The 14734-nt window shown below is 40.3% G+C and overlaps 1 protein-coding gene across 2 annotated transcripts in view; it reads right to left on the reverse strand.

Annotated features, from left to right (window-relative positions):
• opn4xb (opsin 4xb) overlaps positions 1-10729 on the reverse strand; it is a 45002-nt gene extending 34273 nt beyond the window's left edge. For both annotated transcript variants that reach the window (XM_061933496.1, XM_061933503.1), the window contains exon 1: positions 10419-10729. In XM_061933496.1, the coding sequence (XP_061789480.1) occupies positions 10419-10585 (167 nt within the window). In that variant the 5' untranslated portion in view covers positions 10586-10729. The remainder of the gene's footprint in view (positions 1-10418) is intronic.
• Between the last annotated feature and the right edge of the window lie 4005 nt (positions 10730-14734).

Raw genomic sequence — 14734 nt, forward strand, 5'->3', positions numbered from 1 at the left:
TCAATAAATAGCGAGTTCTGTTTTAACGTCGGGTTAATATTGTGGGGGGGGCTAAATTGTTATGGAAAATAATAATGTAACGTTAGGTAATTACTGTACTCCCACCTTACATTCCTCAGGGACATTTGTATTAGATATTTTAAGCAGGTGTTTTTTGTTTACATTGTTATTGCTAATGTTTGCCCTGCAGGTACCGTATTTTCCGCACTATAAGGCGCACCGGATTATTAGCCGCACCTTCTATGAATTACATATTTCATAATTTTGTCCACCAATAAGCCGCCCCGGACTAAAAGCCGCGCCTACGCTGCGCTAAAGTGAATGTCAAAAAAACGCTGCGCTAAAGTGAATGTCAAAAAAACAGTCAGATAGTTCAGTCAAACTTTAATAATATATTGAAAACCAGCGTTCTAACAACTCTGTCCCAAAATGTACGCAAATGTGCAATCACAAACATAGTAAAATTCAAAATGGTGTAGAACAATAGCAACATAATGTTGCTCGAACGTTAATGTCACAACACACAAAATAAACATAGCGCTCACCTTCTGAAGTTATTCTTCATTCGTAAATCCTTCGAATTCTTCGTCTTCGGTGTCCGAATTGAAAAGTTGGGCGAATACGGGATCCAAAATGGCCGGTTCCGTCTCGTCGAAGTCACCGGAGTCAGTGTCACTGTTGTCCAGCAGTTCTGTGAATCCTGCTTTCCGGAAAGGTCGGACCACAGTTGTGACCGAAACTATCTGCCCAGGCATTTACGATCCACTGGCAGATGTTGGCGTATGTCGACCGGCGCTATCTGCCCGTCTTAGTGAAGGTGTGTTCGCCTTCGGAGCTGTGTGAAAAAAGCCACCCGGCCTCTTCGCGTAAACTTCCCTTAACCACTCGCTCATCTTTTCTTCATCCATCCATCCCTTCGAGTTAGCTTTTATGATGACGCCGGCTGGAAAGGTCTCTTTTGGATGGGTGGAAGTTAGCATGGCAAGCTAGAACCACAGTGAAGGATGACTTCTCATTCCCTGTGGAGCGAATATTCACCGTACGTGCTCCCGTTCCACAGTGCGGTTCAGTTGCTGTGAAATACGGTAGTAATCCGTGTGCGGATGGAGAGATTGCGTCTTTTTATGAACCGGATCGTTTTGTAGGAGCCATTTTGTGGTCTTTACAGATGTAAACAGGAAATGAAACGTACGGTGATATCCGCGCGTTTTTTCTTCTTCTTCCGGGGGCGGGTGAAGCGCTTCCTGTTCTATGGGGGCGGGTGAAGCGCTTCCTGTTCTATGGGGGCGAGTGCTTTCCTTGGCGGTTGCTTGCGTAGAAGAAGAAGCGCTTCCTGTTCTACCGGGAAAAAAGATGGCGGCTGTTTACCGAAGTTGCGAGACCGAAACTTTATGAAAATGAATCGTAATAAAGCGCACCGGGTTATTAGGCGCACTGTCAGCTTTTGAGAAAAATTGTGGTTTTTAGGTGCGCCTTATAGTGCGGAAAATACGGTAATAGTCACTTTTCCACCCCTTTATATATTAGGTATAGTTGTAAGTAAAAAAAAAAAGGTCAAAGACAAAGCTATTCGGTTTCTTGTGAGTATATATGTAACAGGGTCCATTATGTCTTGTAAATAATGTATTTTATAATGCTTTATTATTGTTATAATTACACAAAATGTGTAAGTTACATGTAAATACCTGAATATTGTTTGATGTTTTGTCAATGTGGAACCATTGTCTCGTTGTCCCTCCTACTGCAATAATTACGGTGACACCTGTCTTTATATATGCGTTGGACACGCCTTCCAACTTCCCTTTTGTCCACCATAACGGGAGAGGTAGGCGTCCATGCGACGACAGATAATGTCATGTTAAGAACTTCTGTTCATTTTCTTGTTCTGTATTGTATTTTGTGTAGGGACTCGACGACGTCAAAAACTTATTGACAACAATTGTGTTCTGTTTTATCAGGTATGTTTATTTCACTGTTGTATCCCTTTTGTCCACCATAACGGGAGAGGGACTTGACGACGTCAAAAACTTATTGACAACAATTGTGTTCTGTTTTATCAGTAAAGTGCAGCTGAGCAATCCATGGTGTCGGTCGTTTTTCACAAAAGCCACACAACGCAGAGAGGAAAAAAATCACCGGTTACATATACACTTCACTGCCGATGTGGGGGGGGCGCCACCTAAAATCTTGCCTAGGGCGCCAGATTGGTTAGGGCCGGGCCTGCGTTGGGACGTCATCGCTCCGAGAGCGAATAATAGAAAGGCGTTTAATTTGCCAAAATTCACCCATTTAGAGTTCGGAAATCGGTTAAAAAAATATATGGTCTTTTTTCTGCAACATCAAGGTATATATTGACGCTTACATAGGTCTGGTGATAATGTTCCCCTTTAAAGTAGGCAGGCACGGAGCTATTTCTCAGCGTGTGTTTATTCCAGCTGGCACGTTAATACACTGACACACAACATCCGGATTCCCATCATGCATTGCTTCAAAACTACAGCAAGTAGTAATGTCCAAAAAACATAACAGAGACGAAGCGGAAGAACGAAGAAGAGACAGTCATGGCGACGACGAGTAAGAGGAAGAAGTACGCTTGCAAGTTCCAAAATGATTGGAAACAAGAATTTCAGTTCATCCAGGACAGCTCGAAGGGGACGGGGTATGCTAGGGAGAGATGGAAGATTCCAGACTCTGGTGCATTTGATGAAGGCACTTTTGTGCGTGCCACACAGCAATGCATCATCAGAGAGGGTGTTCAGCATGGTTAGAAAGATAGTGAGAGAGAATAGAACGAGGGTGGACAATTCAACCCTAAACTCACTCCTTTCATGCAAATTACATTTCACAGATGCTGCCCATACCTATGCTCCTTCAAAGGCTGTGCTACTGGCAGCAAAGCATTGCACTTTCAAATACAACAATGAGTAGAGGAGTGTTATGTGTGTGTATAGGTGTAAATAAATGAACACTGAAATTCAAGTATTTATTTTATATATATATATATATATATATATATATATATATATATATATATATATATATATATATATATATATATATATAAAATACTTGAAATTCAGTGAATTCTAGCTATAAATATACTCCTGCCCCCTTAGCCACGCCACCCGGTCCACCCCGCCACCCGACCCCGCCCACCCCCAATCTCCCGAATTCGGAGGTCTCAAGTTTGGCAAATATGGGCTCACCTTCGACAGGACGGGAGTGGAAGAAGTGTGAAAAGATGGAGCTAGCTGTTTTAATGACATTCAGACTTTTACTTAAATCAATAACGGAGCAGCATCTCCTCATCCGTGGCTCACTAGTGCAACAACAACGCCGGAAATGTAACTAAAGTTCCTTGGGTGAATAATGTAAACTCACTACACCGGTATGTTTTAGCGCTGTCATGGCGAGTTTACTGACAGATATAAGTAAGAACTAGAGATGTCCGATAACGGCTTTTTTGCCGATATCCAATATTCTGATATTGTCCAACTCTTAATTACCGATTCCGATATCAACCGATACCGATATATACAGTCGTGGAATTAACACATTATTATGCCTAATTTTGTTGTGATGCCCCGCTGGATGCATTAAACAATGTAAAAAGGTTTTCCAAAATAAATCAACTCAAGTTATGGAAAAAAATGCCAACATGGCACTGCCATATTTATTATTAAAATCATAAAGTGCATTATTTTTTTTTAACATGCCTCAAAACAGCAGCTTAGAATTTGGGACATGCTCTCCCTGAGAGAGCATGAGGAGGTTGAGGTGGGCGGGGTTGGGGGTAGGGGGTAGCGGGTGGTGTATATTGTAGCGTCCCGGAAGAGTTAGTGCTGCAAGGGGTTCTGGGTATTTGTTCTGTTGTGTTTATGTTGTGTTACGGTGCGGATGTTCTCCTGAAATGTGTTTGTCATTCTTGTTTGGTGTGGGTTCACAGTGTGGCGCATATTTGTAACAGTGTTAAAGTTGTTTGTACGGCCACCCTCAGTGTGACCTGTATGGCTGTTGACCAAGTATGCATTGCATTCACTTGTGTGTAAGAAAAGCCGTAGATATTATGTGATTGGGCCGGCACGCAAAGGCAGTGCCTTGAAGGTTTATTGGCGCTCCGTACTTCTTCCTACGTCCGTGTACACAGCGGCGTTTTAAAAAGTCATAAATTTAACTTTTTGAAACCGATACCGATAATTTCCGATATTACATTTTAAAGCATTTATCGGCCGATATTATCGGACATCTCTAATTCAGACTTTTACTTAAATCAATAACGGAGCAGCATCTCCTCATGTAGTAACAGCTATGTTCATAACAATATATTATGTGTACAATATTGACAATATTTTGGTCATTTTAATAATTTCTTGAACTAGTTCTTCGGCTCATTTATTACCGTTTCCGTACCGACGCACTTCCCACTTCTGGCAACAACGTGTGTCAGACTTCCGTAAACACGAGCGTTTTCTAATAATGACAGACTAGGTAACAGACAACAAAGACGACTATTTTTGGACAAATGAGGATTCACAACCTTATCTTTTTGAAGCTGAACATACTGAGGATGCATGTTGGGGGGGGGGGGGGCGAGGGGGGGGGGGGTGATCAGCGCTGCTTGCAGGAGGAAAAGTCACCGCCGCTGTCCATGGTACTGAGGACGAGCACCATCGGGCAGGGGCGGGGCATGTGCTGACGGCGAGACACAGCTGGCAGGTGATTCGATTTCACAGGCGGTACGTGTTAATCTAATCATCTGCTGTCTTTAACAGTAGGGAGGAGGATACGGACATGACTGAAAAGTCATGTTCTGGGACAGAAACTGATTATTGAAAAAACATTATCATTAAAAAACCTTGTTTTTAATGATAATGTTTGCCGTGTCTTCAGTGAAACTGCTAGGAAACGACTTCCACAATGAACTACTGCTCTCAGAAGCGAGCACGAAGGAAGGGTGAGACGTTGGAGCAGACGGAAGCCGATAGAGTGAGGTCGGCGTGACTTTGACACTGTAAATGTGGAATTTGAAGCCGAGTTATTTTGACATCAATAATAATAATAATAATAATGGATTAGATTTATATAGCGCTTTTCTAGGCACTCAAAGTGCTTCACTTCATTTTTACAACTCATTCATTCACCGGTGTGAGCGGCAAGGGTGAAGTGTCCTGCCCAATGACACAACGGCAGCGATTTAGATGGTAAGAGGCGGGGAGTGAACCTGCAACCCTCAGGTTTCTGGCACGGCCGCTCTACCCACTACGCCATACCGCCTGAAAGGGGAGGAGGCGTGATTACCCAAAACACGTTGGAAACAATATCTCCGGCCAGCTGGACCAAACAGACAACTGTCCATCGAATGAGTCACACTTTATATCGTACAAAACCCCAAACCAGTGAAGTTGGCACATTCTGTAAATGGTAAATAAAAACAGAATACAATGATTTGCAAATCCTTTTCAACTTATATTCAATTGAATAGACTGCAAAGACAAGATATGTTTTGTTCGAACTGAGAATTTTTTTTTTTTTGCAAATAATCATTAACTTAGAATTTAATGGCAGCAACACATTGCAAAAAAGTTGGCACAGGGGCATTTTTACCACTGTGTTACATGGCCTTTCCTTTTAACAACACTCAGTTTGGGAACCGAGGAGACACATTTTTTAAGCTTCTCAGGTGGAATTCTTTCCCATTCTTGCTTGATGTACAGCTTAAGTTGTTCAACAGTCCGGGGGTCTCCGTTGTGCTATTTTAGGCTTCATAATGCGCCACACATTTTCAATGGGAGACAGGTCTGGACTACAGGCAGGCCAGTCTAGTACCTGCACTCTTTTACTATGAAGGCACGCTGTTGTAACACGTGGCTAGGCATTGTCTTGCTGAAATAAGAAGGGGCGTCCATGGTAACGTTGCTTGGATGGCAACATATGTCACGAGTGGTCCGCAATTTCCAAAAAATAGCAATTAAACACAAAAACAACAGCAAAAAATAGCCCTGTTTGCAGAACATAAATGTCCATTGCAGAGGACGCTGGTTCTCAGGAGAATATTTGACACTAAAGGGTGTCCAAAGTGCAGCCTGGGGGTCACAACTGGTTTGCAATTAAATAGCAATTAAACACAAAACAACAGCAAAAAAATAGCCCCGTTTGCAGAACACAAATGTCCATTGCAGAGGACGCTGGTTCTCAGAAGAATATTTGACACTAAATGGTGTCCAAAGTGCGGCCTGAGGGTCACGAGTGGTCCACAATAAAAAAAAAGAAAAACAAAAATTAAACACAAAAGAACTGCAAAAAAATAGCCTTGTTTGCAGAACACAAACGTCCATTATTGTCCAAATATTATTCTGGTTCTCAGGAGAATATTTGACACTAAAGGGTGTCCAAAGTGCGGCCTGGGGGTCACAGGTTGTCCGCAATTTAAAAAAAAATTGCAATTAAACACAAAAACAACAGCAACAAAATAGCCCTGTTTGCAGAACACACATGTCCATTGCAGAGGACGCTGGTTCTCAGGAGAATATTAGAGACTAAAGGGTGTCCAAAGTGCGGTCTGGGGGGTCACCACTGGTTTGCAATTAAATAGCAATTAAACACAAAAACAACAGCAAAAAAGCCCTGTTTGCAGAACACAAATGTCCATTGCAGAGGACGCTGGTTCTCAGGAGAATATTAGAGACTAAAGGGTGTCCAAAGTGTGGCCTGGGGGTCACGACTTAACCGCAATTAAAAAAAAGAAAAATAAATTCAACACAAAAACAACAGCAAAAAAATAGCCTTGTTTGCAGAAAACAATAGTCCATTATTGTCCAAATATTCTCCTGGTTCTCAGGAAAATATTTGACACTAAAGGGACGGCGTGGCGCAGTGGAAGAATGGCCGTGCGCGACCCGAGGGTCCCTGGTTCAATCCCCACCTAGTACCAACCTCGTCATGTCCGTTGTGTCCTGAGCAAGACACTTCACCCTTGCTCCTGATGGGTGCTGGTTAGCGCCTTGCATGGCAGCTCCCTCCATCAGTGTGTGAATGTGTGTGTGAATGGGTAAATGTGGAAGTAGTGTCAAAGCGCTTTGAGTACCTTGAAGGTAGAAAAGCGCTATACAAGTACAACCCATTTATCATTTATCATTTAAAGGGTGTCCAAAGTGCGGCCTGGGGGTCACGAGTGGTCCACAATTAAATAGCAATTAAACACAAAAAAAACTGCCAACAAATAGCCCAGTTTGCAGAACACAAATGTCCATTGCAGAGGACGCTGATTCTTGGGAGAATATTAGAGACTAAAGGGTGTCCAAAGTGCGGCCTGGGGGTCACGACTGGCCCGCAATAAAAAAAATTAAAATAAATTCAACACAAAAACAACAGCAAAAAAATAGCCTTGTTTGCAGAACACAAAAGTCCATTATTGTCCAAATATTATTCTGGTTCTCAGGGGAATATTTGACATTAAAGGGTGTCCAAAGTGCGGCCTGGGGTCACGAGTGGTCCACAATTAAATAGCAATTAAACACAAAAAAAACTGCCAAAAAATAGCCCCGTTTGCAGAACACAAATGTCCATTGCAGAGGACGCTGGTTGTCAGGAGAATATTTGAGACTAAAGGGTGTCCAAAGTGCGGCCTGGGGGTCACAACTTAACCGCAATTAAAAAAAAGAAAAATAAATTCAACACAAAAACAACAGCAAAAAAATAGCCTTGTTTGCAGAACACAAAAGTCCATTATTGTCCAAATATTATTCTGGTTCTCAGGAGAATATTTGACACTAAAGGGTGTCCAAAGTGCGGCCTGGGGGTCACGACTGGTCCGCAATAAAAAAAAGAAAAAAAAGAAATGAAACACAAAAAAACTGCAAAAAAATAGCCCTGTTTGCAGAACACAAATGTCCATTGCAGAGGACGCTGGTTCTCAGGAGAATATTTGACACTAAAGGGTGTCCAAAATGCGGCCTGGGGGTCACGACTGGTCCGCCATTTCCAAAAAAATAGCAATTGAACACAAAAAAACAGCAAAAAAATAGCCCAGTTTGCAGAGCACAAATGTCCATTGCACAGGACGCTGATTCTCAGGAGAATATTTGACACCAAAGGGTGTCCAAAGTGCGGCCTGGGGGTCACGAGTGGTCCACAATTAAATAGCAATTAAACACAAAAACAACAGCAAAAAAATAGCCCCGTTTGCAGAACACAAATGTCCATTGCAGAGGACGCTGGTTCTCAGGAGAATATTTGACACTAAAGGGTGTCCAAAGTGTGGCCTGGGGGTCACGACTGGTCCACCATTTCCAAAAAATAGCAATTAAACACAAAAAAAACAGCAAAAAAATAGCCCAGTTTGCAGAACACAAATGTCCATTGCAGAGGACGCTGGTTCTCAGGAGAATATTTGACACTAAAGGGTGTCCAAAGTGCGGCCTGTGTGTCACGAGTGGTCCGCAATTTAAACAAAAATAGCAATTAAACACAAAAAAAACAGCAAAAAAATAGTCCCGTTTGCAGAACACAAATGTCCATTGCAGAGGACGCTGGTTCTCAGGAGAATATTAGAGACTAAAGGGTGTCCAAAATGCGGCCTGGGGGTCACGACTGGTCCGCCATTTCCAAAAAATAGCAATTAAATACAAAAAAAAAAAACAGCAAAAAAATAGCCCCGTTTGCAGAACACAAATGTCCATTGCAGAGGACGCTGGTTCTTAGGACAATATTTGACACTAAAGGGTGTCCAAAGTGCGACCTGGGGGTTACGAGTGGTCTGCATTTTAAACAAAAATAGCAATTAAACACAAAAACAACAGCAAAAAAATAGCCCCGTTTGCAGAACACAAATGTCCATTGCAGAGGACGCTGGTTCTCAGGAGAATATTTTACACTAAAGGATGTCCAAAGTGCGGCCTGGGGGTTACGAGTGGTCCACAATTAGATAGCAATTAAAATAAAAAAAACAGCAAAAAAATAGCCTTGTTTGCAGAACACAAATGTCCATTGCAGAGGACGCTGGTTCTCAGGAGAATATTTGACACTAAATGATGTCCAAAGTGCGGCCTGGGGGTCACAACTGGTCCACAATTAAATAGCAATTAAACACAAAACAACAGCAAAATAATAGCCTTGTTTGCAGAACACAAATGTCCATCGCAGAGGACGCTGGTTCTTAGGAGAACATTTGACACTAAATGGTGTCCAAAGTGCGGCCTGGGGGTCACGAGTGGTCCGCAATTTCCAAAAAATAGCAATTAAACACAAAAACAACAGCAAAAAAATAGCCCAGTTTGCAAAACACAAATTTTCATTGCAGAGGACGCTGGTTCTCAGGAGAATATTTGACACTAAAGGGTGTCCAAAGTGTGGCCTGGGGGTCACGACTGGTCCACAACAAAAAAAAAAAAAAGCAATTAAACACAAAAACAACAGCAAAAAAATAGCCCCATTTGCAGAACCCAAATGTCCATTGCAGAGGACGCTGGTTCTCAGGAGAATATTTGACACTGAAAGGTGTCCAAAGTGCGGCCTGGGGGTCACGAGTGGTCCACAATTAAATAGCAATTAAACACAAAACAACAGCAAAAAATAGCTCCGTTTGCAGAACACAAATGTCCATTGCAGAGGACGCTGGTTCTCAGGAGAATATTTGACACTAAAGGGTGTCCAAAGTGCGGCCTGGGGGTCACGACTGGTCCACCATTTCCAAAAAATAGCAATTAAACACAAAAAAGCCAGCAAAAAAAAAGCCCAGTTTGCAGAACACAAATGTCCATTGCAGAGGACGCTGGTTCTCAGGAGAATATTTGACACTAAAGGGTGTCCAAAGTGCGGCCTGTGTGTCACGAGTGGTCCGCAATTTAAACAAAAATAGCAATTAAACACAAAAAAAACAGCAAAAAAATAGTCCCGTTTGCAGAACACAAATGTCCATTGCAGAGGACGCTGGTTCTCAGGAGAATATTTGACACTAAAGGGTGTCCAAAGTGCGGCCTGGGGGTCACGACTGGACCGCCATTTCCAAAAAATAGCAATTAAACACAACAAAAAACAGCAAAAAAATAGCCCAGTTTGCAGAACACAGATGTCCATTGCAGAGGACGCTGGTTCTCAGGAGAATATTTGACACTAAAGGGTGTCCAAAGTGCGGCCTGGGGGTCACAACTGGTCCACAATTAAATAGCAATTAAACACAAAACAACAGCAAAATAATAGCCTTGTTTGCAGAACACAAATGTCCATCGCAGAGGACGCTGGTTCTTAGGAGAACATTTGACACTAAAGGGTGTCCAAAGTGTGGCCTGGGGGTCACGACTGGTTTGCAATTAAATAGCAACTAAACAGAAAAACAACAGCAAAAAAACAAAAACAAAACACAAAAAAAACATTCAAAATTCAAAACCGAAAATCTTTCGGCACAAAAAGTCCCACCTCACCTGTAGAACGCGAACATCACCAACGCGTTGCCCGCAACGCCCAGCGTGCCGATCACCAGGATGCACGCGGCCACGATGTAGTGAGCGTGGTCGGGTACGTCCACCTTGTTGAAGAAGCTGCTCTGGGTGTGAGCTTTCTCGGGCTCCATGCTCTCAGTGGACCGCATGCGGGCGGACGGCCGGGGGCAGCAGGCTCAGGGGTCCCACCTCCTGGGGTTTGGCCTCCATACTTTGTCCAGACTAGTTGTGTGTGGGGGGAACTTCAGCAGACCCCAAAGGAAGATGGAGGAGGATAACACAGCAGCGGCAAACACTCTTTGGAAGCAGCTTCTCACAGCAGCTGTGCATCACACTGATCATCTCTCCTCCTCCCTCCTCTCCCATCATCTCTCTCTCTCTCTCTCTCTCTCTCTCTCTCTGCCCTCCTCGCCTCCATGTCAGCAGGCCCAGCTCTGAGCTCTTCTCTTAGCAGATGCTTACATAACGCAGCGTCGCGATTAATATCAGCGTGCAAGACGCCGGGCATGGCTTCCACTCCAGAGTCGTGTGGCGTGCACGCTCGGTGACATCACGGCATGCAAACATCAGCCACGGGTAATTGGCGCCCAATTATTCAGCCTCACTACTTCCCGCGCTTGTAACGCGAACACAAGGAACACAAGCGTCAAAGAGAAATGTCACCGCGTGTGCCCCCTGGTGGCCGTGAGTTGCATTTGTGGGTGACATACGCGAAATCCGACGGGATGTTGCGGAATGTGATTTTATGGCAACGTTGAGTTGAGTTTGAGTTTATTTGGAACATGCAAGCATACAACATGATACAACACAAGTTCCAGTTCCTCTATTCAACATGTTCGAAAAGGAGTAGGAAGAAGCAGAGCTTATTTGATCCTACCCCTTTTCTTTTACATAACAGTTGCTAAAACTTGTGTTCGCTTCCTGTTCTCAAATTGTTCACAATATACTCCATAGGTAATAACAATAACAAATAAATAAATAATAATTAGTGAAGTAAGTTATATTTCATATGGCGAGATGAGTGAGACTATATTGAAAATGAATGGATGGATGAAATAAATTCAGATTGTTTATCATGGTTCTTCTTCTTTGTACTTTGTAAACACTTTTGGTTTGCAGAGGTTCTTGAAGTGGATCATATTAGTACATTGTTTGATTTCTTTGCTTAATGTTTGCCGTAAGATGGACGTAAGATCGATGTATGTTTGACGTAAGATGGACGTATATATATATATATATATATATATATATATATATATATATATATATATATATATATATATATATATATATATATATATATATATTTATAGCCTGCTCTTCAGGGGATTTTATATAATAATAATAGGATAAAATAGAATAAAATGAGGGGAAACCGGTGAAACAGGCTTGTAGGGATGATATAGTCTCTGTGTTCACACACACACGCACCCGCACACAACACACACAATATATACATATATTTAATATAATCAATTTAATATAATGAAAAGAGTATAGCATATACAGTAAATATATATATGTATATATATATATATATATATATATATATATATATATATATATATAAATATATATATATATATATATATATATATATATGTATATATATATTTATTTATATGACATATATATTTATATATATATATATATATATATATATATATATATATATATATATACAGTTAATATATATATATATATATATATATATATATATATATATATATATATATATATATATATATATATATATATATATATATATACAGTTAATATATATATATATATATATATATATATATATATATATATATATATATATATATATATATATATATATATACATATATATATATATATATATATATATATATATATATATATATAGCCTGCTCTTCAGGGGATTTTATATAATAATAATAGGATAAAATAGAATAAAATCCCCTGAAGGGCAGGGGAAACCTGCGAAACAGGCTTGTAGGGATGATATAGTCTCTGTGTTCACACACACACGCACACGCACACAACACACAATATATACATATATTTAATATAATTAATTTAATATAATGAAAATAGTATAGCATACACAGTAAATATATATATATATATATATATATATATATATATATATATATATATATATATATATATATATATATATATATATAAATATATATATTTATATGACATATATATATATATATATATATATATATATATATATATATATATATATATATATATATATATATATATATATATATATATATATATATATATATATATATATATATATATATTTATATGACATATATATATATATATGTCTTAATAAGGTTATCCAAAAAATAGTGCTCGATACCGTAGTAGAGCGCAATATATGTATGTGTGGGAAAAAGAAATCACAAGACTACTTCATCTCTACAGGCCTGTTTCATGAGGGGTTCCCTCAATCACATGAGTGTGATTGTGTTAATCATGGTAACACATGAGCCAATCACCACGCCCCTACGCCAGCCTGTACCCACCCACTCTGTGCCCTATACAAACTATGGTATGTGAATGCTCCCATTAAAATCTCCTGATGATTGAGGGAACCCCCTCATGAAACAGGCCTGTAGAGATGAAGTAGTCTTGTGATTTTTTTTTCCCACACATACATATATATATATATATATATATATATATATATATATTTATATGACATATATATATGTATATATATATATATATATATACAGTAAATATATATATATATATATATATATATATATATATATATATACATATTTCCTGTATATGCTATACTATTTTCATTATATTAAGGCGCAACCCCAAAGCAGACCGTCAGAGGGGGGACGCGTGGCGTAGAGCGCTATTTGGACACAAGTCGAGGGACTGATCACCCTCAGGTGGGTCGCCCGGGTGAGGGTGTTTGATTAAGACCCGAAACACCCTATGACCTCGGGAGAATCACAGATGATGTGTCCAGGTTGCACCATGAGGCGTATTGTAGAACTAATCTAGTATGGCATCGCCATTGACTTGCAGGAAGAGGCTGGATGACAACCCCGAAAGTGTGGTGACAACTGGAGAGACAGCTGCCCAAGCTGAAGCTCTCGCAAGGGAGCACCCATACAACGCTACGAAAAACCCTGAAGATACATCAGACCAAGAATGGCGGCCTAAGGAAACCCGTGGTGCAACGCACAGTGCCAGTACCTTGTACGCCCGGCAACGCCCCCTCCTACCTCAGGGACCTAGTTTCCCCTCAACCTCCTGCCCGCAACCTCCGCTCCTCAAACACTAACCTGCTCAAACCCATCAGGACAAAGCTACAATCTATGGGCCGCCGGGCTTTCTGCTCGACCGCTCCCGAACTTTGGAACGCTCTCCCCGACCATCTTAGAGCACCACAGTCGGTCGACCGTTTTAAGAAGGGACTAAAAACCCACCTTTTTAGCACAGCTTTTACCTCATTTCTCTGCCTTCTTGCTTTTAAATGCACTGCTTGCTTATCTGTTTTATCCAGTGCTTTCATGCTTTTTATTTCTATTTTATCTATGTTTCTGTTTCTGTGTCATGATTTCATTTCTATTTAAATTTGTTATTATATATTATTACTTTCTATTTTTATTTTTTATAAAAGTGCGTTATAAATGCAATTAATTATTATTATTAATATATATATATATATTAATATATATATATATATATATATATATATATATATATGTATATACAAACCCCGTTTCCATATGAGTTGGGAAATTGTGTGAGATGTAAATATAAACGGAATACAATGATTTGCAAATCATTTTCAACCCATATTCAGTTGAATATGCTACAAAGACAACATATTTGATGCTCAAACTGATAAACTTTTTTGTTGTTGTTGCAAATAATCATTAATTTTAGAATTTGATGCCAGCAACACGTGACAAAGAAGTTGGGAAAGGTGGCAATAAATACTGACAAAGTTGAGGAATGCTCATCAAACACTTATTTGGAACATACCACAGGTGAACAGGCAAATTGGGAACAGGTGGGTGCCATTATTGGGTATAAAAGTAGATTCCATGAAATGCTCAGTCATTCACAAACAAGGATGGGGCGAGGGTCACCACTTTGTCAACAAATGCGTGAGCAAATTGTTGAACAGTTTAAGAACAACCTTTCTCAACCAACTATTGCAAGGAATTTAGGGATTTCACCATCTACGGTCCGTAAAATCATCAAAGGGTTCAGAGAATCTGGAGAAATCACTGCACGTAAGCAGCTAAGCCCGTGAC

Source organism: Nerophis lumbriciformis, linkage group LG03 (assembly GCF_033978685.3).
Source record: "Nerophis lumbriciformis linkage group LG03, RoL_Nlum_v2.1, whole genome shotgun sequence".
NCBI classification, from domain to species: Eukaryota; Metazoa; Chordata; class Actinopteri; order Syngnathiformes; family Syngnathidae; genus Nerophis; species Nerophis lumbriciformis.